Genomic DNA, 25908 nt, shown 5'->3' with positions numbered 1-25908 from the left:
ACAGACACACATAAAAATACACAGAGACACACACACACACATACAAACACACAGTCACAGAAACACACACATACTGACAACACACCCACCCACACACGTTTTGAGAACCGATAACTCTTGAGTAAACATGCATTTGTTGACGTGAAATATCACACTCACTCTCCACTGCCTCACCAATGTCCTCTCCCAAGTCCTAAAAATGGGAGACATGCCCCCCCCCCGAGCCCCCCCCCAGCCCCCTGCACACCCGCCCACCCATGCCCCCCCCCACACCTCCCCCCTCACCCCAAGTAATGTCATATTTGATCAATGTTAAAAACTATCACCTGGACAACTGTCAATAAATATCACCAAGACCAGCTTAACTTCTGTCACCAACTGTCACCTTGACAGCTGTCATCAACTGTAACCCAGATACAGACTGCTGCTGACAACTGTCACCCAGATTGCTGTCAACAACTGTCACTGTGACCGCTGTCTTCAACTGCAAACTAGACATAGACTGCTCTCAATAACTGTCACCTAGACTGCTGTCAACAACTATCACCTAGAGATCTGACTGCTGTCAACAACTGTCCCCAGACTGCTGTCAGTGAGGTCGCCCACACTGCTGACACCAACTGTAACCCAGATACAGACTGCTGACAACAACCGTAACCCAGATACAGACTGCTGTCAACAACTGTAACCCAGATACAGACTGCTGTCAACAACCGTAACCCAGATACAGACTGCTGACAACAACTGTCACACAGATACATACTGCTGTCAACAACCGTAACCCAGATACAGACTGCTGACAACAACTGTCACCCAGATACATACTGCTGTCACCAACTGTCACCCAGATACAGACTGCTGACACCAACTGTCACCCAGATACAGACTGCTGACAACTGTAATCCAGATACAGACTGCTGTCAACAACTGTCACACAGATACATACTGCTGACAACAACCGTAACCCAGATACAGACTGCTGTCAACAACCGTAACCCAGATACAGACTGCTGTCAACAACTGTCACACAGATACATACTGCTGACAACAACCGTAACCCAGATACAGACTGCTGTCAACAACTGTCACACAGATACATACTGCTGACAACAACCGTAACCCAGATACATACTGCTGTCAACAACTGTCACACAGATACATACTGCTGACACCAACTGTAACCCAGATACAGACTGCTGTCAACAACTGTCGCACAGATACATACTGTTGACAACAACCGTAACCCAGATACAGACTGCTGTCAACAACTGTCACACAGATACATACTGCTGACAACAACCGTAACCCAGATACAGACTGCTGTCAACAACTGTCACCCAGATACAGACTGCTGTCAACAACTGTAACCCAGATACATACTGCTGACAACAACCGTAACCCAGATACAGACTGCTGACAACAACTGTCACCCAGATACAGACTGCTGACAACAACTGTAACCCAGATACAGACTGCTGACAACAACCGTAACCCAGATACAGACTGCTGTCAACAACCGTAACCCAGATACAGACTGCTGTCAACAACTGTCACACAGATACATACTGCTGACACCAACTGTAACCCAGATACAGACTGCTGTCACCAACTGTCACACAGATACATACTGCTGACAACAACCGTAACCCAGATACATACTGCTGTCAACAACTGTCACACAGATACATACTGCTGACACCAACTGTAACCCAGATACAGACTGCTGACAGTAACCCAGATACAGACTGCTGTCAACAACTGTCACACAGATACATACTGCTGACACCAACTGTAACCCAGATACAGACTGCTGACAACAACCGTAACCCAGATACAGACTGCTGTCAACAACTGTCACACAGATACATACTGCTGACACCAACTGTAACCCAGATACAGACTGCTGTCAACAACCGTAACCCAGATACAGACTGCTGTCAACAACTGTCACACAGATACATACTGCTGTCACCAACTGTAACCCAGATACATACTGCTGACAACAACTGTCACACAGATACATACTGCTGTCACCAACCGTACATACTGCTGACAACAACCGTAACCCAGATACATACTGCTGACAACAACTGTCACCAACACTGCTGTGAACAACTGTCATCACGTAGAGAGCAGACTGCTGTCAGGCAAATCCCCAGTCCCTGACTTACCCTGGGGTACACCACCAGTCCTTCAAACACGTTCTGCATGGTTCCAAGCAATGCATCTGCAGTCAGGAATGCCTCTGCAATGGCGATACGTCTGAAATCACACCAACACTCATCATCATTATGGCGCCTCTCACCCCATGTCATTTATCCCCTCATCCCATTGTGTTTGCCCGCCGTTCACACCCTCATCTCCTGTTGCTCACCCATTAGCCCTGTTACCCCCTGTTATTCTTCCCTTGCTGTTCACCCCTCACCCTGTCATTCACCCCTTTGCTGTTCACATCCTCATCACCCATTACTTGTCTAAAGTTCACTCCCTTGGTCCCCTGTTGTCCACCCTTTGCCCTCTTGTTGTTTAACTCTTTCACCACCAAGTTTCTGTGTGAAATACGCTCCCCAGAGCCAAATAAATATTTCAGACTTGGTACTGTCAGTCACACAATTCAGTTCAAGTCAGAACAACACAGTGGACTTGTTCACTTCCAACTCAGTAAAAGGGGGGAGGGTTAGTCAAGTTGGCTGCAGCTGTCAAGCTTTGTTACAATGTGAGGAATAACCGGTCCTTTTAATATGACCCTGTGATGTCAGCCAGTCAGCTATGGCAGTGAACTGTCCAGTTGACTAAAGTCGCCTATGGTGGCCAAAGAGTTAACCCAATTTCCAATTGTTCACCCCTGTTGCTCACCCCTACACCCTCATGATGCTCACCCCGTACACCCTCACGATGCCCCCTCACTCCCCAATGCCCCCCCCCCCACACCATCATGATGCCCCTCCCCTCATGTTGCCCCCCCCCCCCCCCCCCCTTACACCCACATGTTGCCCCACCCGCACCCTCTACACCCTAATGATACCTACCTCCCTACTCCCTTATGATGCCCCCCCCAGGCCCCCATCACCCTGATGTTGCTCATCCCTCTACACCTACACCCCTCATGATGCTCACCCCCTACATCGTCATGTTGCCCCCCACCCCCACACCTACAACCTCATGATACTCACCCCCCTATACCCTCATGATACTCACCCCCCTAAAACCCTCATGATACTCACCCCCCTACACCCTCATGATACTCACCCCCCTACACCCTCATGATACTCACCCCCCTATACCCTCATGATACTCACCCCCCTAAAACCCTCATGATACTCACCCCCCTACACCTTCATGATGCTCACCACCCTACACCCTCATGATAATCACCCCCCTACACCCTCATGATACTCACCCCCCTACACCCTCATGATGCTCACCCCCCTACACCCTCATGATACTCACCCCCCTACACCCTCATGATACTCACCCCCCTACACCCTCATGATACTCACCCCCCTACACCCTAATGATACTCAACACCTATACCCTCATGATACTCACCCCCCTACACCCTCATGATACTCACCCCCTACACCCTCATGATACTCACCCCCCTACACCCTAATGATACTCAACACCTATACCCTCATGATACTCACCCCCTACACCCTCATGATACTCACCCCCCTACACCCTAATGATACTCAACACCTATACCCTCATGATACTCACCCCCCTATGATACTCACCCTCATGATACTCACCCTCTACACCTTCAAGATACTCACCCCCTACACCCTCATGATGCTCACCCCCCTATACCCTCATGATACTCACCCCCTATACCCTCATGATACTCGCCCCTCTACACCTCAAGATACTCACCCCCCTACACCCTCATGATGCTAACCCCCCTACACCCTAATGATACTCACCCCCTATACCCTCATGACACTCACCCCCCTATACCCTCATGACACTCACCCCCCTACACCCTCATGATACTCACCCCCCTATACCTCATGATACTCACCACCCTACACCCTCATGATGCCCACAGCCCTATACCCTCATGATACTCACCCCCCTACACCCTCATCAACCCCCTATACCCTCATGATGCTCACCCCCCCACACCCTCATCAACCCCCAACACTCTCATAATGCTCCCCCCTACATCCTCATGAAGCTCACCCCCCTCACCATAATACCCTCATGCTGCTCACCCATACACCCCTCATGATGCTAACTCACTCCCCCCCATGTTGCTCACCCATATAACCCTCATGATGCTAACTCCCTACACCCTCATGTTGCTCACCCACATACCCTTCATGATGCTTACTCCCTACACCCTCATGTTGCTCACCCACATACCCCTCATGATGCTTACTCCCTACACCCTCATGTTGCTCACCCACATACCCCTCATGATGCTTACTCCCTACACCCTCATGTTGCTCACCCACATACCCCTCATGATGCTTACTCCCTACACCCTCATGTTGCTCACCCATACACCCCTCATGATGCTTACTCCCTACACCCTCATGTTGCTCACCCACATACCCCTCATGATGCTAACTCCCTGCACCCTCATGTTGCTCACCCACACACCCCTCATGATGCTACCCCCCTACCCACTCGTGCTGCTCACCCTCTACATCATGTTACGCACCCCCTCTTGTTCACCCAATTACTGTTTTTCATCCTCTCGTGCCCCTGTTGTTCACCCCCTGTAGTTGACCCCCCTGACCCCACTTTAGTCCTCCCTGTTGTTGTCTCCTGCGCTCACCTGTTGGCACTGTCGTCCAGCGTTCTCTCCATCCACTGGTTGGCGGCAGTCGCCAGAGGATCCTGAACCAGCGCCATCAGGTGACGGGCCAGGGAGCAACAGCGCTCCGACCTCATCGGGTTTCGCTTGTAGGGCATGGCGCTGGAGCCTGGAACATTCCTGGCAGGTGTGATGTGTTCTTGTCTTTAAGGGCAGGTGTGACAAATCCATCTTTATTGTGCACACATGAGAAAACTGACAGGAATGACGTGTGATTGTCTGTCTTTATTGTTCCCACATACCTGATGGGTATGACAGGTAATACATCTTTGTCTTTAATGAACTCACACACCTGACAGGTATGACATTTACTTTGTACATATACCTGGCAGGTATGACAATTTTTTTTGTCTATATTGTGCACATATACCTCACAGGTGTTAAATGTACGTGTGTCCTTGTCTTTAATGTGCTTACACATCTAGCCAGTATGGCATATCCGTCTCTGATGTGCTCACACACCTGACAGGTATGACAATTCCATATGTCCTTGTCTTTAATGTGCTAAAACACCTGACAGGTATGACAATTTCATATGTCCTGTCTTTAATGTGCTCACACACCTGACAGGTATGACAAATACATATATCCTTGTCTTTAAAATTCTCATATACCTAGCTGGTGTGACATATATACATTTGTCTTTAGCACAGGTGACGATAAATACGCAGAAAATGTGACAAATGTAAATATATATAGTATTTAAAAATTGACATAACACATGCAGTGGCCAGAGACAACATATGCACATGTCATTTAAAAAGGAGCGACCTCATGTCTCTATTCAGCAAGGTCTGAATCCTCCAGACACTGCGAAAAAAAGCGGACATACTAAGAGTGAAAAAACTGAGATAACATGGACACAGACAAGGTAACTACACTGGTAACTTTAAGGCTGTCTGAAATAAAGAGAAATTCAAAAAGCATCACAAACTATGAAAGTATAAAAAAAAATTTCTAATGAAAACTACAATGTGCACGTCTAGAAAACTGACCGCCAACCGATCCACCTATTTTGGTCTTTTACTATTTGGACTTTTACACATGTTAACTGAGCCCCCTGTCTGGTCTTTTACATATGTTTACTAACCTATTTATCTGGACTTTTACACATGTTCACTGACCCACCTATCAGGTCTTTTACATACGTTCACTGACCCACCTATCTGGTCTTTTACATACGTTCACTGACCCACCTATCTGGTCTTTTACAGACGTTCACTGACCCAGCTATCATGTCTTTTACAGACGTTCACTGACCCACCTATCTGGTCTTTTACATATGTTCACTGACCCACCTATCTGGTCTTTTACATACGTTCACTGACCCACCTATCTGGTCTTTTACAGACGTTCACTGACCCAGCTATCAGGTCTTTTACAGACGTTCACTGACCCAGCTATCTGGTCTTTTACATACGTTCACTGACCCACCTATCTGGTCTTTTACAGACGTTCACTGACCCAGCTATCAGGTCTTTTACAGACGTTCACTGACCCACCTATCTGGTCTTTTACAGACGTTCACTGACCCACCTATCTGGTCTTTTACATACGTTCACTGACCCACCTATCAGGTCTTTTACACACTTTGACTTTCACTGACCCACCTATCTGGACTTTAACATATGTTCACTGACCTACCTGTATGGTCTTTTACAGACATTGACTGACTCACCTGTCTGGTCTTTTACAGACATTGACTGACTCACCTAGCTTGCGCTTTACAGATATGAAATGACTGACCTATCTGATCTTTCTCAAAGGGTTCCTCCAGTTCCTTAAAATTGGCCAGTAGGCGGATGTCCGTACAGATCTGTAACACACACGGCAACCATGACTATCATCAAGAAACATTTGTTACACAGAGGACTGGGTGGATGTTATTGGGCAACACCTGCAGAGAACTGTAACACACAACATCATATGCATCACCTGTAGAAAAGAAAACAAAAGAAAAGAAAAAAGCTAAGAATAAATAAAACTAATAAGCTCACTTAAAAACCTTTGGTAATGATGAATGAGTAAATGTACAATTTTAATGCTGATTGCATGAGCACTCCCTACCCCTTCTCTTTTTAACTGCATGCAACAGCATACAATATACACAACAATGAGTACAGATATACTCAATAGCGCACATTCGCATGTGCGTGCATGCACGTGCACAGCCTCTCTCTTTTTCATTCCAAGGACACCTCCATCAAACAGAAATATTTCTTTCAAGACTTGGAACAAAGACACAGAAGAGTTCTACAATAAGAACTCCCTTATTTTCATTGTAATTTACACTTTTGAGCCATTTATCATCCTGTGTTGTCAGAGCAGCATGTTGAGAATGCATTTCCTAAAAACAGTTTGATTTGGATGGTACAGTAAAGGCACAAAAGCAATTAAAATGATTAAGAATGTATGGTTCAGTCTGTTTATCTGACTTATAAAAAAAATTAACTTTGATCAACTTTGAAAGCTTCAGGAGAGTGGTTTCTAATTTACAAATAAATTGTAAATGTAAGCAATAGTTTCAAGAAATAACAAATAAAAACTGGTTACTTTTGATGTCACCAACTTCACAAGTACCTGTTTCTTTGAAATGAATGAAGACATAATCTTTATGAACTATTAAAAGTCAAATGACATGTATCAGTTTTAAAGGGTGAAACTTACTAAATCACACTGACAAGGTCATTTAGAATAAGATTTGTAAGATGCTTATGTCATGCAAACATTTTCACCCATAACAGCATTAAGTTTGTCAGCAATTCTTTAAGTGGTGTGTGGGTTTGAATGATTAATGGCTTTCCAAAAATAACTGTTATCAGCTTTAGATGTTAGAAAAAAAAAAGACAAAAAAAGGACAACACAGACAGAGTAAGTAAGACGACTGACAAATAGACAGCGAGAGACAGAGGGACCAACAGAAGTGTGTGAAGTGTAAAGACACCAAACACCATTCCCTACAACACCTGGCCACACACACACACACACAAACTGCCCAGCCATACCTACTTTCACAAAACAGTTGAAAGGGATAGAGGGGGAAGAAAGAGGGATATGAGAGGAGGAGGGGGAAGGGGGGCGGGGGAGATGAAAACGATGTAGGAGATAAGGGAGAGAGGAGTGAAGGTTGCAGTGGGACGGGCGGCTATTTGACACAAGTTGTTTTCTGATCCTCCTGACGCCACGCAGCCACTTCCCATGCAAGTGTGTGTGTGTGTGTGTGTGTGCGCGCGCGCGCGCGCGCGTGTGTTTTGTTGAGTTGCGTGGTGTGTGTGTGTGTGTGTGTGTGTGTGTGTGTGCGCGCGCGTGCGTGCGTGTGTGTGCGTGCGTGTGTTGCACGGGTTGTGTGTGCTTACTGCATGAGCACGCGCGCGTGTGTATTGAGTTGCGTGGTGTGTGTGTGTGTGTGTGTGTGTTTGTGTGTGTGTACTCGCACGCGCGTGCATGTGTATATGTGCACGCGTGCGTGCGTGTGTGTGTGTGTGTTGAATGAGAAGCGTCACTGTTCTGCCCAACACGAAAACAACCCTCCTTCCTTTAAGAGAAGTAGAGGGTGTCAGCGTGTTTGTGGTGGCGTCAGGGTGAAGCGGGCTGTACTGGCAATTACCCTGTCAACAACACCGCTTGACTGCAGCGGAAAGGTAACGACCTGCCAGGGACACACACGCACAGCCCACTCCCACACCACCCCCTCCACTAGCTGGCTGTGAGCAGACTGGCTGCCGTGACCTGTCAGTCCGATCTAATACAAGAGTGGAGAGCGGGGACGGCTATTACTTGTGATGACGAAGTTTTCACGACCTCCTAACCATTGTTCATGAGGGATCGGTGTGGTTGGGGAGTGTTTTTTAAGTTCGTGACCTGCTGTAGAGTTCCCGCGCTTCACTTGTGTGACCCGGGCACGGGTCAACTTGTTCTCAGGTGTGACCGAAAGACTGGGCCTTGTGCTCCGCATCTCGGAGTGAGTTCTGCTTGAACCAGTTAACACTTCTCCGTGTAACAGCTGACAGTGTAGCGTAACTGTTTAAAGGCACATTTTTTTTTTTTTGGTTTCAGTTTCAGTGGTGTCAAAGCGAGTGGACCGATCCATATTCGTTGCACCACATCTGCTTAAAACAACAGTAACAAAAACAAAACAGCAGGGCTGGTGGTGTGTTTTAATTTCCACAGACCTGTCCTGTTGTGGCTGACAGCTGTTATATGTGTGAGTGATCGTGTTGCTGTCTTTTCAAAGCTCCACCATCAGCACACCTGTACGTGTGTGGAAGCACACGACTGTTATCTGATAGCTGGTGTTACTATTCAACAACGCACCCAGTACTTGTGTGACGTGCTCAGTGCTCGTGGCTGATAGCTGAGGTCTGTGTTTAACATTACAGAAGACAGAGGTGAAGCGGAACTGGAAAGACCTGTGCTGTCGTTCTGACACACTGCCATTTCTGTGAAAGATGAGTCTGAAGAAACTGTTCAGCCGCTCTGGATCCAAGAAGGGGGCCACAGAGTTTTCCTACTGGAAATCCATGGCAGAGACTCCCCCACCCGGCCAGGTGACAGATGTGCATGGTATGTCAACATCATCATCCATCCATCCATCCACCCACTGACTTCAACCCATGATCATAAACCTGTAACCATCAACATTTTACCATCAATCTGTAATCAACAACTGGAGGACACACAATGATTTATGTGACCTGAACACAGGACAAACATACCCATCCTAACACTGGACACATCCTTTCAGTACAGAGCTTAACATCACTTCGGCCTGGCAGTATATTCTTCCTTTGTCTCTCTCTCTCTCTCTCTCTCACACAAATACAGAGGCATGCGCGCGTGCACACACACACACACAAGAAAAACAGCATATGATAAAGACGGAAACAGCTCAGAACTTAACACATAATTAGGTGTAATGTAAGCAATGAGTCAGAGCATTAAATGAATTGTCAAAGTTCAATGAAATTAGTGCTATACACAGATGTAAATAATCAGCAGTGATATGTGTGTCACTTCAATTAAGTCACAGAGTTAATATAATTTGGATATTTAGATGTTTCAGCTTCAATGTGGTAAAGCATTCAGGCTGGTCCATATATACTCCACAACACTGGCTTAAAATAAACATTTGAAAGAGAGAGAGAGAGAGAAGAACAGATGTCCAGACCAATGCATTAATCATCACACTAGTCAGGTCATAAGAGCCCACCATTTTCTACAGGTCTGTGTTGTTAATTCAAGTGATTTCAACAATTCAGAGATTTTTATTTGAATGAACAGACTCAGTGATCAATGGAATTAGAAGATCTGGCTGTGAATGAACAGTGACTTCAAAGTTCACTATGAATTCAAAGATTCATGTAAGTGAATAAACAGAGTTCAAGGAATTATTTTTTTTATGAACTAACAACAAATCAAAAAGAATTCAAAGAACACATGTAGATGAACACTGAATCAGAGGAGCACTCATATACAAGAACTGAGAGATGTACAACAGTCAAGTCATTGGTTGGCCAGACAGGACCAAGATATCACAGTCCGGCTGTCAGGGAGAGATGACAGGGGTGACTGATGAGGCGGCACAAAGTGAAACAGGAAACGTCAGGTCATGCTTCGTCTCCCCTAGGGCTCTGCTCCCTCACTGCCCTGTCTGACTCAGCCAATGATTTACAGTCAGCCTGAGAGGAGGGTGCGGGCGTGGGGGTGTGGGGGATGGACATGGTACCAGGTCATCCACATTCCCCCTGCCTCTCCCCCAACCCTCCATCCCTCTCTCTATCTCTCACACACACACACTGTTGCTCTGCCTGGACACACTTTCAGTGCTGACACCTAACATGCCAGAATATTCCGTGTTCATGTTTCATCCCAAGCAACTTCTGCTACACCCTCCCACCCCAGCCATCCACTACAGAGAGAACTGATGAGCACACCATCTCCCATCTGATAACCCCCACAACTAGTATTCTTTGCTCCACAATCCTACAGGAATCATCTATATTCTTTGCTCAGCAGCACAAAAGTCCTAAGTGTATCATCTGTATTCTCTGCTGAGCAGTCCAACAGGTATCATCTGTATTCTCTGCTCAACACTGATGCAGGTGTCATCTTTATTCACTGCTCAGCAGTCCTACAGGTATCATCTGTATTTTCAACTCAGAAGCACTACAGTCCTACAGGTATCTGCATTCTGTTAGCAGTCCAACAGGCACCATCTGTATTCTCTGCTGAGCAGTCCTACAGGTATCATCTGTATTATCTTCTCTGCTGAGCAGTCCTACAGGTATCATCTGTAATATCTGTTTAGCAGTCCAACAGGCACCATCTGTATTCTCTGCTGAGCAGTCCTACAGGTATCATCTGTATTCTCTTCTCTGCTGAGCAGTCCTACAGGTATCATCTGTATTCTCTTCTCTGCTGAGCAGTCCTACAGGTATCATCTGTAATATCTGTTTAGCAGTCCAACAGGCAACATCTGTATTCTCTGCTGAGCAGTCCTACAGGTATCATCTATATTCTCTGCTGAGCAGTCCTACAGGTATCATCTGTAATATCTGTTCAGCAGTCCAACAGGCAACATCTGTATTCTCTGCTGAGCAGTCCTGCAGGTATCATCTATATTCTCTGCTGAGCAGTCCTACAGGTATCATCTGTAATATCTGTTTAGCAGTCCAACAGGCAACATCTGTATTCTCTGCTAAGCAGTCCTACAGGTATCATCATATTCTCCGCAGTGGCTGCTGGTGATACCATGACAAAGCATGCACAGCAGTATTGTGTTATGTCCACAGTGAAGGCAAAGCATTTCTCATTGGAATACATTCTATTCTTTGCTTGTTTGCTCTATACATAATGTCAGCTCAGTATGAAAGGAAGCAATAAATCATGCTGAGCATTTCATGTCCACTTTAAATGTCTTGTATCAGAGTGCAGTGGAAGCCGCTGACAGCAAGTTGAGGAAAATGTACAGATTTCCAGAAGTGTTTCCTGTAGAAATGTCCCAGTTGTGTGAAATGACACAGCCATTCTCTCGAGCTGTGTATATGTATGATGTGCCATGATACACAGCTGTGAACAATATCATGAAAGTGTCAACCATTGTGTCAGATGATGTTACACAGCACTGTACAATATGTCACCCACCATGTCGCAGGATGCAACACAGCCATGTTCAATGTGTCACCCAGTGTGTCTGTTATTACATAGCCATTCACAATAACAAGTCATCAGCTGTGTCAGATGAAGTTACACAGCCATGTACAAGTTACTGCTGTGTACAATGTGTCACCAATTGTATCAGATGACATAACACATCATGTACAATGTGTCATCCACAGTGTAAGATGATGCTACATAGTCATGTACATTGTTCACCATGTCAGACGATGTTACACAGCTGTGTACATTGTGTCACCAAGTCCATGTTACACAGCTGTGTACAATGTGTCACCATGTCAATGTTTCACAGCCATGTACCACATATCAATCACTGTTACAGATGACATTACACAGCCATGTATATGTCATTACTCTGTCAGATGACACTGCAATGTATCAAACGTGCATCCCGCATGCCTCTGATGTGCAGATCCTCACAAACACATCTGGAAGCCCCAATTTTCCTACGGGGATCAGTCCCATGAGAGCCGTGTGGCTTTCTATAACAGTGGTTTTGCTGCCTGCATCCGATGTGGCAACCGCCATGTGTGGCGCTATGAGGAGAAAGCAGGCATCCGCCCCAACGGAGAGACCTACGGCACAGAGATCTTCCGCTGCCAAACCAGAGGCTGCAAATGGAAAACCTCCTTCAAATATGATGATGGAGGTAACTTTCCTTTTCTCTTCTTTCACTAGTTTTAGTAATATCCAGCACCAAACAATCTTCAAGTTCAATCTGTTTTTTTTTGCTTTTACTCAACTGTTAGTATGTTTTTGCTGTCTTTTACATGTTTCTGTTGTCTTTTCTGTGAAAAAACTAAGCTTTCTGTGTCTCTGTTCTACCTTATGTATGTTCATGCAGTTTGCAGTGAGCTCCTTCAACCTGATTAATGTAAAGAACTAAGAAAATAGTTGAAAAAGTTAAAAGAGACAAATATTTTATACTTTTTCTTCTTCTTTCGCCCTTGTAAAGAATGTTCTTTTCTTTCCAAAAGAGCATTTTAAAATCAGTCAAGCATAACTGATGTTATTATTATACATCATGACAGCAAACGATTTTATAAATCACAGAAAGAAAAAAAAAAGAATAAGGGGGAAAAAAAGGAGCTTCAATTATTGACAGATGGCTAAACTATTGATTCGTGTAATATGTAATTTGCTCTCTTCAGTTTTGCCAACAATTTGTCACTGTACTATTTGATTGTTTATATGTTGTGTTCTGAATGACACTTTGTCCATGGGGGTTTACACTTTTAACCCCTTAACTGCTGAACCTTGGTGAAATGAATCACTGTGGCACAGTTGTGAAGTGCAGTTACTTCTTATTTTATGATGTAACAGATTTTGCTAAACAAAAAGTACTGCCATCCCAAGAAAAAGAAGTCCAGATAGAGACTAACATCCTGACTTGTAAGCTCTCAGTGAAGGGACAGCCCTTCACTGAAGATAACTCTCGTCAGCAGCAGTCAAGGGGTTAAGGAATCACAGCTACAACAATGCCTGTTGTTGTCAGCCCAGCTGACTGACCCAAGTCTGGGGGTGACATGTTTCAGTGCCAAACTGTGTTCACTTCGAGGCACGGGGCTGGCCCCGAGGGATCCAGTTCTTCCCCATGCGCTTCATGACCAAGTGGTGTGTGCGGCATGACCTCAAGCCCCTGAAGAACCAGATTGTGGCGCGCAGGATCGATGGGGACAGCTTCCTGGCCATGCACGAGGCGGGTACCATGCAACAGGAACTGGGTCTGGACTCCAAGACGTACAAGAAGATCAAGAAGGCACTGGAGAAACCTGACACGGCCCTCATCACCAAGAACCTGTGCGGCAAGTAGCCCGCCCCTACACACTGCCTCGTGTATTTGGGGGTTAAGTCTGCATGAACATGTGAGAGGTCACTTGCTGGGAACTTGTGCTTAGAGCTTGGTCTCTGACCGAGGATAGGCACTGTATAAGTATCCATATCAAATATCAAACTTACGGTGATTTAATAACCACTCTTAAAAAAACATGTGAACGGAAGATCATATTCGGAATTTTTTTCTCCCAAAACACGTGAACAGAAAATAATACTGAAAAGTTCCTGGAAACTTGTGGCAGGTTGTCCCCCAGCAGATGTGTTATGTGACAAGTCAACACCTGTGTGTGTGTGTGTGTGTGTGTGTGAGAGAGAGAGAGCGAGCGAGCGAGAGAGAGTGCATGCACAGGCAAACTTCAGTGCAGCTATTCTGTGTTCACAAGACCACCAAAAAGGGAGGCCAAAGGCATGATCTGATCCAAGGCAGACCTTCACAAGGTTCTCACATGACCGTTTGGAGTTGTTAACTCTTTTGCAACCATTGGTGACTTTAGTCAGCATCAAGAAATCATGTTAAAAGGACCGTTTATCACATTGTAACAAAGCTTGACAGCTGCAGCCAATTTCCTGCACAGTAGAACAATGACAAACCTGACCTAGTTTGAAGTGAATAAGTCCATTGTAGTGTTTTCACATGAACTGAAGCAAGTGACAGAGAGCTTTGAGTCTAAAACATGCGGTGCTGGGGAGTGTTTTTCACACAGAAATCCGGCGGTGACAGAGTTAACCAAGATGTGGATGCTCAACCATCAGACCTGGAAAATCTGAGGCACACATGTGGTCATAACCAGGTGGATTTGATGTGTACTGTGATTTGTGTCAAACAGGCATTCCGTGCAATGTCAAATCTTACTTGCCGTTGATTGGCGTGTAAGAGGTCCACTTTGCATATCAGACCTTACTTTACACAACATCATGCCTTACCCTAGGCAGAGGTACACAAAGTCCAGTTCTGCCTATCAGGCCTCACTTGCCCTAGGCAGCTGAACATTAAGCCCCATTCTGCATGTCAGACATTTCTTGCCTTAGACAGGTGTACATAAGGTCCAGTTTGCACAACATCAGGCCTTGTATATTAAGTACATTAAGTACATGCAGATGTACATTAAGTCCAGTTTGCACAACATCAGGCCTCACTTGCCCCATGCAGTTGTACATTAAGTCCAGTTTGCACAATAAGTCTTACTTGTACTAGATAGGTGGACAAGAAGCCCAGATTTCACACCTGGCTTTACTTGCCCAAAGTAGCTGTGAAGTCCAGTTCTGCATAACATCAGGCATTACTTGCTCTGGAAAGGTGTACATAAAGCCTATGCTTGCACATCAAGCTTTAATTGCCCTAAATTTGTGCACATAAGGTCCAGTTAGCATGTTAAGGCCTTATTTGTCCTGGACATGTGTACATAAAGTTCAGTTCTGCACAACATCAAGCCTTACTTGCCTCAGACATGTGTACATAAAGTTCAGTTCTGCACAACATCAAGCCTTACTTGCCTCAGACATGTGTACATAAAGTTCAGTTCTGCACAACATCAAGCCTTACTTGCCTCAGACATGTGCACATAAAGTTCAGTTCTGCACAACATCAAGCCTTACGTGCCTCAGACATGTGTACATAAAGTTCAGTTCTGCACAACATCAAGCCTTACTTGCCTCAGACATGTGTACATAAAGTTCAGTTCTGCACAACATCAAGCCTTACTTGCCTCAGACATGTGTACATAAAGTCCAGTTCTGCACAAAACCAGGTCTTACACTAGACAGGTGTACATAATGAAAGTCCTGGTCCGGGTTGCATGAGGAGATCTTTGTAGCGCTGAGTTTGCCTAGAATTAAGAGTGTTCCTAAGTTTATGACATTTCACTGTACAGTTAGGACTTTCTTAACAATAAGCAAACTTAAGTTCACTCATGCAACCCACCCCCGGTCTGCATAACTTAAGGCCTTACTTGCCCTTGGAAGGTGGACATGAAGACCATTTCCCACAACATCAGACCTTACTTGCCTGTCTGGCTTGGGTCATATGACATCATCAATACTGCTGATGTGTGTGTGTGTGAGTGTCAGTGACCATGCTGACTGCCGTTCATTATTGATGTATGTTTGGTATATTGTCTGACAGCATTATTATGTTGTTTTCATTTCATTTATATCATTGTCTTACAGTATTTGTTTTCATTTCATTTATATCATTGTCCAACAGCATTATGATGTTGTTTTCATTTCATTTATATCATTGTCTAACAGCATTATTATGTTGTTTTCATTTCATTTACATCATTGTCTAACAACATTATTATGTTGTTTTCATTCATTTATAATCATATCATTGTCCAACAGCATTATTATGTTGTTTTCATTCATTTGTATCCTTAAATATGGAGTTAAAAAAAGGAAGATGGGAAAAAAAAAAGAAAAAAAAAAGAAGGAAGAAGAAAAAAAAAAAAGGATGGCTGAGGGAAAACTCAAATGGTGTTTATTCAGGTGTGTATTAAAAATGGTGAATCTGGTTTGGTGGAGTCTCTGAACACTTTGTGTGCTGCGTTGTATGGTGTGATGTGGTGTGTGTGCGTGCGTGCGTGCGTTACTCACATGAAACGTGTACGAGTGAGTAAAATACATGAGAAAACATTATCCACAGAAACGGCTGAGTGGAAAGAGGTACCAAACAGACAGTGAATAATGATAGGTAAGAAGGGCAGGGGGTCGTCACAACAATGCTCAAGAACATCAACAGAATCAGCACACAGAAACATCGTCTCCTTTTTCTCTCCTACCCTCCCACCATCAATACACACACACACACACAGAGCCAGGATACATCGGGTCATCCTGGCTGCTGTACATCACTCACTGCTTACTGACATGTTTGGGTATCATAACCTGTACCTAAGTGGTCAGAAGCTGACCAAAGATGTGTGCAAGTATGAGTATGAGTGTGTGTGTGTGTGTGTGTGTGTGCACGCGCGTGCGTGTACTGTGTGTGAGTGAGAGAGAGAGAGAGTGTGTGTGTGTGTGTCTGTTTTATCTGTAAGAAACTCTGAAGGACACCTTGGAACATGTTAATCACTGCAATGTCCTACTGAAAAAGTCAGGTCAGATGAGAGGAGAAAGATGGTGCGTACTGCACCGATGTGTGGATGCTGTCTGGCGTTCAACAAGTACACTTGACCAGCTGAGTCCAGCAGAACAACATGATGTTGAAAAGGTCAGGATGGACAAGGGGTAAAAATAGTGGTGACAGATGGGTATGGGTAGAGGTAGAGGAAAGAATAGGAAAACACATCTGGACTTAAGAGTGGAGGGAGTATCAGTTTCAGCAGAGAGTGGAAAGGACATACTTGAGTTGTCAGTGTAGGGAAGGGAGAAGGGTCAGGAGAGAGGGGAAAAGGCATACTTCAGTTGTCATCATGCTGAACAAAGTGACGGGAAGGGGGTGGACAAGACAGGAGGTGGGGGCTAGCTGCACTGTGGGAATCCACTGCCACTTGAGCAAACACTATCACTCTAGAGACAAGGCGACAGTGGATTGTTTTAAATACTGGCTCCAGATGATAATCACTGACACAGTGACAGTGTGCCAAGTGAAAAGCACACTGGAATCTTTTCATTCACAAAAAATAAAACACATTAATTTTGGAGAGTTTTCCTCACCTGCTGCAATACACTCTTAAAATGGATTTTTCCAAAGGATTTTTAAACTGCTGACAGCATCTTTGACCAATCTTCAACAGATAGAAATCCATCCTCCATAAGAGTGGAACTGCTGAGCTGAGTCTTAAACAGACTGACTGGTCTTTAAACAATAAAACTGAAACAAAAGTCACATTGTTCTTACAAGGGAAAGCTAGTGGGAACCCAGCAGATGCACATTTACAAACAACACTTCAAGTTTTCATGTCCTCTTTCTCTATGGGCATACAAACTGTTCATACTGGCCAAGCACAGTAATGTAAGAGAAAGAAGCAAAGGTGAACAGACCGACCGACAAACAAACCTTATGCACAGCAGCATCCATGACTGTCAGACAAACAGCAAGACATCAGGGAGGGTGTGCTGGACCACTTTCGTGGTGGGCTGTTTGTTGCTCGCAGAGCGAAAAGTAGGTCATATGACATCATGGGCAGCCCACCGCCTAACTGGCTTGAGTTAGCACAAACTTTGTTTGAGCAACTTTTTGGAAGAGTTTATAAATGGATCAGTTCGAATACATAATGGAAGAAATGTGATAAGAAACACGCTCAAAGTAAACATAGAAGACTAAAGCAAATAATGGGTGTGATTATAAAACCAAATACATCTTGTAAACTTGCAAAAATAGTCACTGAAAATGTTCACAATCCTTTCGTCAGAACAGTGATTTCCATGACCAAATTTTAGCCTTTCAATGACCTTGAAAAAAAGGAAAGTGAGATGCACATATGCAAGTGGTTCTCGCTAAAAATAACACGGGAACCTCCACGAAAATCAGACGAAAGTGGGTCTGCACACCCTCCCTATTGACTGACAAACACACCCTCCCTATTGACTGACAAACACACCTTACCTATTGACTGACAAACATATTGACTGACAAACACACCCTCCCTATTGACTGACATACTGACTGACAAACACACCCTCCCTATTGACTGACAAACACACCCTCCCTATTGCATATTGACTGACAAACACACCCTCCCTATTGACTGACAAACACACCCTCCCTATTTACTGACAAACACACCCTCCCTATTGACTGACAAACACACCTTACCTATTGACTGACAAGCACACCCTCCCTATTGACTGACAAACACACCCTCCCTATTGACTGACAAACACACCTTACCTATTGACTGACAAACACACCCTACCTATTGACTGACAAACACACCTTACCTATTGACTGACAAGCACACCCTCCCTATTGACTGACAAACACACCTTACCTATTGACTGACAAACACACCCTACCTATTGACTGACAAACACACCTTACCTATTGACTGACAAACACACCCTCCCTATTGACTGACAAACACACCCTCCCTATTGATTGACAAACAGACCCTCCCTATTGACTGACAAACACACCCTCCCTATTGACTGACAAACACACCCTCCCTATTGCTTATTGACTGACAAACACACCCTCCCTATTGCTTATTGACTGACAAACACACCCTCCCTATTGACTGACAAACACACCCTCCCTATTGACTGACAAACACACCCTCCCTATTGACTGACAAACACACCCTCCCTATTGACTGACAAACACACCCTCCCTATTGACTGACAAACACACCCTCCCTATTGACTGACAAACACACCCTCCCTATTGACTGACAAACGGAACACACACACAACATTCTGACCCAATGAACTGTAGCAGCCACACTTGCAGACAGACCATTTGACCAACACACGGACAAAACATAGAAATTGTGGCAGACTGTTAAACATCCACACAATGAGAATGATAACAGACAGACATTTACATAATACAGACCTTATGCACTGTGGCAGCCAAGCTGGCCAGTGTGTTGACACATTCCACATCCACCTTACGACTGTATGTCTGACCGCAGATCACAAAGTGACTGAAACACACACAGAGAAAATCAATGCACCGTCATTAAGACTAAAATCATCTGACTACATCAAACATCAGCTGAAAGGCTCACATGTGATTGTGGCTGGGTTTTTTTTTTTTTTTTTACTACAACATCAACACCAAAAACAAAAAACAACACCACCAACAAGAAGGAAGCTGAAAACAGGCGTTGCTTGGGGCAGGAGAAGTGTTACCAGTACTTGCATATGACCAACTGTTTAACACTCGACAGAATTGTTTAATATTCTACAGAACTTCTTGCTAATTACTGCAATATTAAATCATGCGTAAACTGTGTAAGCTGATCCAAATTATTTCTTTTACTCATGGCAAAATTTTTTTTTTACCTCCTTTGTCTGGAAGACAAATTGGAAAGAAGGGGTATAACAACAACAATAAAGCCTCTGAAACAGTAGCCTGACAGTTTACACTGACCCAATAAAGGTGTTCACAGTTAAAAGTGTTGCTGTGGGTGTCTGGTGATACAGACTGAGTGCAGCAGTGTGGAGAAGATGAAGAGGAGAGAGAGAGAGAGAGGGGAACACCTTACCTCTGAAACCCGGCCATCTCCGTCACCAGCTGGTCTAGTTCCTCCACCTGCACACCCAGATCAGCCACACCAAGTGACCACTGTCATGTATATCTGAACACACCCTCCCTATTGACTGACAAACATTTATTCATTAAGACCAAAGCCCCATATGAAGGGGTATGAACATTACAACATATATTTTTAAGCAAGGAAGAAATAGTCAAGACAGGATATAAACATGAAAACCTAAGTGCCGAACTGGATATCACATAAGCAGACAGGTCAAGTACAAATCAAGTTAGTCAAAATGATCTTTACTGTAAATATATTTTTTTTCCAAACCCTAGACACAAAAAGAGTGGAGAAAGAGGGAAAACATCAGTCTGGAACTGAAACAATTGCAAGAAAAATAAAATGAGCTTCTATGATAAAGAAAAATCAAAATGGAAGAGATAGCCCAAATTTCTGAAGCAAATAGGAATAAAGAATAATGAAGTATTTCTCCACTCTGAAAAACAAAAACAGATACTTCGTGAGTAAACAGATGCTGAAAATAGTTATACAGTCAAAATATGTCGCAAACAGTTGACAAGCTGGAAGAAACAGGATAATACTACGGAAATCTCACAAAAGAAAAAGATATAAAAGAAATGACTTTGTCATTTACTTCCTAAGCTAGATGAATCAGATTTAGAAAATGATTGTGGAAATTCTAATGAGCAGACAAAAAGCATAATTAAATTAGATTAAATACAGACTGACAAAAGTTCAGCCACTGGTAGAATAACAATTACTATTTTTCTTTTTAAAGATTGTGACAGTGTGGAAGGCTTTAGGGATTTGAGCTGCCCATAACACAAAGAGAGGGATCATCATTTGTCAATCTAAGGGAGATAAACCAAACAGGAAAACAACAACAAAAACATCACATGCACCTGAACATACCACAATGTACACACATACATACAGTCACACCCATATATATATAGTGTTTTTAAAAAAAATTAAAATCGCACTATGTGAATGGACATTTCTATTGAAACACACACACACACACACACACACACTCACACACACACACACCTTGGTGTCATTCCCGTCAAAGAGAGCGAGGAAGGAGGCCTGTGTGCCCGTGGTGCCCTTGACCCCGCGGAAGCGAAGGTCCTCCTTCGCCCTCTCCACAGCACGGAGGTCCATCAGCAGATCCTGTGTCCAGATGCAGGCTCGCTTCCCCACCGTTGTCAGCTGGGCCGGCCTGAAACCCTCCTTCCTTTGTAGCCTCTTATCACACCCCTGCGGGGCTCACTAGGTACTGTGGTGTTCAGTCTATTATGTGTTTACAAACTATCACCGTGTTTACAGTCCATCATGGTGTTTAGATTATGTGTATTACAGCATACATGGTCTTTCTGATATACAGGCTGAGGAATTGTCCTGGAGTTTCCTCTGAAAATTGGCCGGGGTCCAGAGGCTGCCTTAGGTGCTCAGTTGATACTAACATTTTTGTCGCGCCAGTTTACAGGTGTGTGGTGATATGACATGTTTCATATGCAAGCTGCTTATCAGAGAAAGAGACAGAGACAGACAGACAACATACATGTCAATTTTTTTCCCCCCTCTGAAACAATTTTTACCCCTCTCAAATCAATTGCCCTTCCGCTGAAAATAGCACATCCACTGAGAGTTCCCCAGCCTGAATTAGTGAATATATCATGTTTACAGAGCACATGGTTTTTACAGTCGATCATAGTATTTAGATTACATGATGTTTACAGTAGATCAAGGTGTTCACATTCTACATGTTTACAGTTTATCAATGTATTTATAATCTACATCGTGTTTACAGTATGTCAAGGCATTCAGTCTGTATACTGTTTTCAGTCTCGCCAACCATACAGGCCACCTTGAAAATCAAACCTTTTAGTATATATACCAACAAACTGTGTGCAAGTCACAACAAAACTGAAGTTGAGAATATCACAACAAACTTTTCGAAGACAATGGCTGCATGCTGTGGAAACATGTCATTGTATCCACCTCCACTGTTGTTAGTTTTGTCAGTGTACTTGGTGTTTCTATTTTGAGTGTTTATATTTCTTTAACACTGCACACAAGTGTAGGAGAGGCTCTCAAGGGTCTGGAGTTACAAAGTTTATAATTATATAAATCTTCATCCCAGACTGCCTACTGGATATTGAACTCAAACATTTTGGTCTTCTGAGTGAGGGCTCTGTCTAGCAAGTCTGAAAACCTGTCAGTTACAGAGAATGAAAATTACAGCTGAGAGGACTTGAAACTATGATCCACAGATTGAAAGTCAAAACACTTTCAACTTTAACCTCTCAGCCCTGATACACCTTGCACAGCAAGCAGTCTTTCTTTCTTTCTTTTTAAAAAAAAAAAAATTTAAATATCACACTCTCAGTACTCACTGCAGATGGGTGTAGGACAGGCAAGGCAAAGACTTGTGTAGCTGGGCAAAGTTGGACAGCCTGTGAATACATCTGGCCAGCTGTAAACACACCACATCCATCAAAGTAAACATTTAGCCACCAGTATACATAATATATCGTGTCCATCACACTTAACACCTGCAAACTGTAAACGCACCACACCCATCACAATTAACATTCATCCACCATTGCACACAATAATTATCACACCTTACACTCACCTCAGTACATCAAAATCCCCCCAAACTCCCTTCCTCCCTCCCCCTCTCTCTCCCACTATTTTGCTTCGTTCCACTCCCGCAATGTTGTCACAATGTCAGGATTTGAAGAACAATTTCAATGATATATATTATGCCATGAAGTGGATGTAATGTTCCAACCATACCCACATCCAATGCCATCCAGAGGTATCATAAAGTACAGACCAAGATCATGCCCCAACAGTGGAGGGGAGTAGGATCATGAAGACAAATAAACAGCCCTGATGAACAGCCAAGGAGAGGGGTTAACATAAGGGAAATATAACAAACAGCGCTGATGGAGGGCCAGTGAGAAGTGCAGACCACAAATAACTATAACTACAGACTAGTGTCCCCTGATGTCCAAAGCTTGTTAGCAGAGACATACTAATGTCCCATGAAGCCTGAAGCCCAGGGCTTCTTTGTATTGAGTCATAATTGTTTTGTATCCTCTGAAACCTGAGGCTTGAAACAAGTGACCCATGTTAGTGTCCCATAAAGATCCAGACTTTTAAGTTAATGTAAGTACTAATACAAAAGTTTATAAGAGCTGGTTAAAGTGTATGAACCAAAATTAGTGTCCAATGCAGCCCATGGCTTGTAACTATTGACCCATACTAGTTTCCCTGAAGCTCCAGGCTTGTAACTTTTGCACTGGCCCATATAAATATCTACAAGGGCTTCTCAAAGTAAGTACAGACCTTATAGAGGGAAAGTAGAGATTATGTCAGTGTGGGTAACTGTAATGGCAAAGTTGAAGTGTCATACACAACATATGTGACAGCCTACCTTGGGCAGCAAGATGTCCAGGCCATCCCTCATCACGATCAGATCCTGCAATCAGTAAGAAACAGATCAGTCTGTGATCATCATCCTCCCTCCCTCACTGCAACCACAATGAAAATCATGTCAGTTTGTCAGGATCCCCTGCTTTCACAGCAATAGCAGAAAGAATCAAGACAGTTTGAAACCCCTCCTATGGTCAGCATTCTGAGATTAGTGAGAATCAGGTCTTCTGAATGTACAATAGTATTATTTCCCACATATATATTAGTTACTTTAACAGTTCAGTTCTTCTGGTGCTGGACTTTTATTTTTCCATCGCAAGAACTGCTATAGTACTAAGCTAGCATACATATGTACAACTATCAACCATGGGGTCCTCTTTATGTCAGTACTATCCCCAATATTTCAATAACTGTTCATGTCAGCATACATAGAAATATGAAGACCTTCAGGTCTTCTTGGTCTGACTTACAGTATTATCCCCAACATAACAGGAAGTGGCTCCCAGATGAATGATGGGAGCTGCGAGAGGGCAGGCACGAGCAAAGGTGTGAACGTGAGCCATGACGTCGTGACGCACACGCTTCTCTTCCTGCTCAGCTAGGGTGAAGTCAATGTTGGCAACATTGTCCTGCATCTCCTTCAGCTGAGCATCTGTGATTTGCAAGCCCAGCTTCTGAACACACACACACACACGACATTAAATACAATCAGCCACAGATACAATCACAGCCAACTGTTCTCTTCTGCACAATCTTTTGAAAAGACTGGAGTAGTCATGCTCTTCACTATGAAGTGAGTGTCCAAAAGCCAGGATTTTCACTCCCATCTCTACTAGACATTGAATGGTGGTCTATTTGATGAGACAATAAACCAAGGACATGTGTTCAGCATACACTTGGCACACATAGCAGAACCCTGGCAACACGGGATATCCCCTTGGGAAAGTTCTTTTGGAAATGTATTTTAGTAGTATAGCATATACACTTGCTCAGTTGCTGACAGTGACAGGGGAAAAAATGGGTAGCTAAAAATAACTGCAATGTACTTTCTTTAAGTAGCCATAATTCCATGCAGAGCAATCTGCTGTGGCTGAATTTTAATAAATATGATTACTGATGATGAACAGTCTGAGTGAAACTGATAGACAGTGGAACAGTGTGGCTATAGTGTGACAGCTGAAAGACTAGAGCACTGGACTTTCTAAGAGTCCTGGGTTTCATCCCAGCTGCGTTTGGTGAGAAACAGGTGAAGATTTTTCACATATTTCCAATCTCAGCAGACATGCAGATCTTCATGTGACACATGTATATGGTAAAATATGCATGGTACAGATCCAGTAATCCATTTCAGCATTTCACAGATCATCATCATGGAAACATAAAAATACCAAGCATACGCCAACCATGACAAGAATCATTAATAAGTTGATGTAGATCATGTAATTGCAAGAAAAAAGCAGCAGGTAAACCATGACGGTCTAATAAAACAACTACTAAATGATTTAATGACCACACAGATGAGATATACAGAGTTGAGATAAACAACCTTTGGCACTGGCCCTTAAAGTCAAAGTTTAGTGATGGGGTCATGGGCGCTATTCTTATTTTCATTGAGGAAATCTTGCAGTTAGTACACGTAGAGAGCGAGTGTATAGCTTGTTAAAAGTGAGACAACCAGTACATCTGTCCATGTCGTCCATTTCAAATGTTTCATCTTCAAAGGTCGTGGTGGGTGGAGTGGCATTATGGTCCGACAGAACTGAATCAATATTGGACTTGCAGGTGCTCCAGCCTCTTACCTTCTGTGCAGTTGCCAGCCAAATCCACAGCTTTCTCCATGTTGTGAACTTTTTCACATCTCCAAAATTGTGCGTCATGGCTGGGCTGGCATACCGCGCCACTAGAGGCGTGCGGTAGTTCAAGTGTTCTGAATACTCCTGACTTGCCTCCAGCATGCTTTCCACAGGTGCCGCCATTTTGACATAACACGAGAGTTATCTGTCTTGGCGTGAACACACTTTTGTGGTGGCACACACCTGACCACAGACACAGAGATACATTATTCGTGTCAATGCCTTGATATAAATACTCCATGGGCATGAGGCAGGATGCGCCCGCATATTGGAACTTGTGTGTGTGTGTGTGTGTGTTGGAGAGAGAGAGAGAGAGAGAGAGAGAGAGCAGATTCCCTCATGTGTGTGTGTGTGTGTGTGTGTGTGTGTGTTGCACATGCAGTCTATGTATTTGACTCATTCGGTTCACACATTTACGAACTCCCTTGCATCATTTCAGATTCCAATGCTTGAGTTGCAAAGATTCCTTATGATGTATTTTAGTCGTTACATTGGATTTCTTTTTCCACTCTATTTTTTGTTGTCTTGTTTTCTTCATCTTCTCTTCATAATCCTTGTTTGGCAGCTTTTGTAAGTGACTGGTTTGAGATTTTCATCAAGGCTTCATTAT

At 43.8% G+C, this 25908-nt stretch overlaps 2 protein-coding genes across 3 annotated transcripts in view; one reads left to right on the top strand and one right to left on the bottom strand.

Annotated features, from left to right (window-relative positions):
• LOC143288373 (adenylosuccinate lyase-like) overlaps nt 1–25421 on the bottom strand; it is a 30794-nt gene extending 5373 nt beyond the window's left edge. The window contains exons 1-10 of the mRNA XM_076596774.1: nt 25245–25421; nt 23916–24119; nt 23447–23491; nt 22398–22477; nt 21049–21220; nt 19984–20030; nt 19329–19419; nt 6569–6638; nt 4784–4931; nt 2172–2262 (exon numbers count right to left, since the gene is read on the bottom strand). Coding sequence (XP_076452889.1) covers nt 2172–2262; nt 4784–4931; nt 6569–6638; nt 19329–19419; nt 19984–20030; nt 21049–21220; nt 22398–22477; nt 23447–23491; nt 23916–24119; nt 25245–25421 — 1125 coding nt within the window. The remainder of the gene's footprint in view (nt 1–2171; nt 2263–4783; nt 4932–6568; nt 6639–19328; nt 19420–19983; nt 20031–21048; nt 21221–22397; nt 22478–23446; nt 23492–23915; nt 24120–25244) is intronic.
• LOC143288362 (uncharacterized) lies at nt 8403–16355 on the top strand. 2 transcript variants are annotated; one of them, XM_076596764.1, is made up of 4 exons: nt 8403–8783; nt 9202–9385; nt 12411–12647; nt 13534–16355. In XM_076596764.1, exons 2-4 carry the CDS (start codon nt 9271–9273, stop codon nt 13809–13811), a joined length of 630 nt encoding a protein of 209 aa, XP_076452879.1. In that variant the 5' UTR covers nt 8403–8783; nt 9202–9270; the 3' UTR covers nt 13812–16355. The 2 variants fall into 2 exon arrangements, with proteins under 2 accessions (XP_076452879.1, XP_076452870.1); XM_076596755.1 differs by having other exon boundaries at nt 8403–9385.
• Nucleotides 25422–25908: the final 487 nt, after the last annotated feature.

This window comes from Babylonia areolata, chromosome 1 (assembly GCF_041734735.1).
Source record: "Babylonia areolata isolate BAREFJ2019XMU chromosome 1, ASM4173473v1, whole genome shotgun sequence".
Lineage (NCBI taxonomy): Eukaryota > Metazoa > Mollusca > Gastropoda > Neogastropoda > Buccinidae > Babylonia > Babylonia areolata.
The sequence above is the reverse complement of the archived record's forward strand: the minus strand, read 5'-3'. Positions and strand labels throughout refer to the sequence as shown.

Bases quoted from the DNA above. Each gene is read 5' to 3' on its own strand.
- LOC143288362 (XM_076596764.1), top strand. From the start codon at position 9,271: ATGAGTCTGAAGAAACTGTTCAGCCGCTCTGGATCCAAGAAGGGGGCC. The intron at 9,386-12,410 runs GTATGTCAACAT...TCTGATGTGCAG, and splicing joins CCAGGTGACAGATGTGCATG to ATCCTCACAAACACATCTGG. The intron at 12,648-13,533 runs GTAACTTTCCTT...GACATGTTTCAG, and splicing joins CTTCAAATATGATGATGGAG to TGCCAAACTGTGTTCACTTC.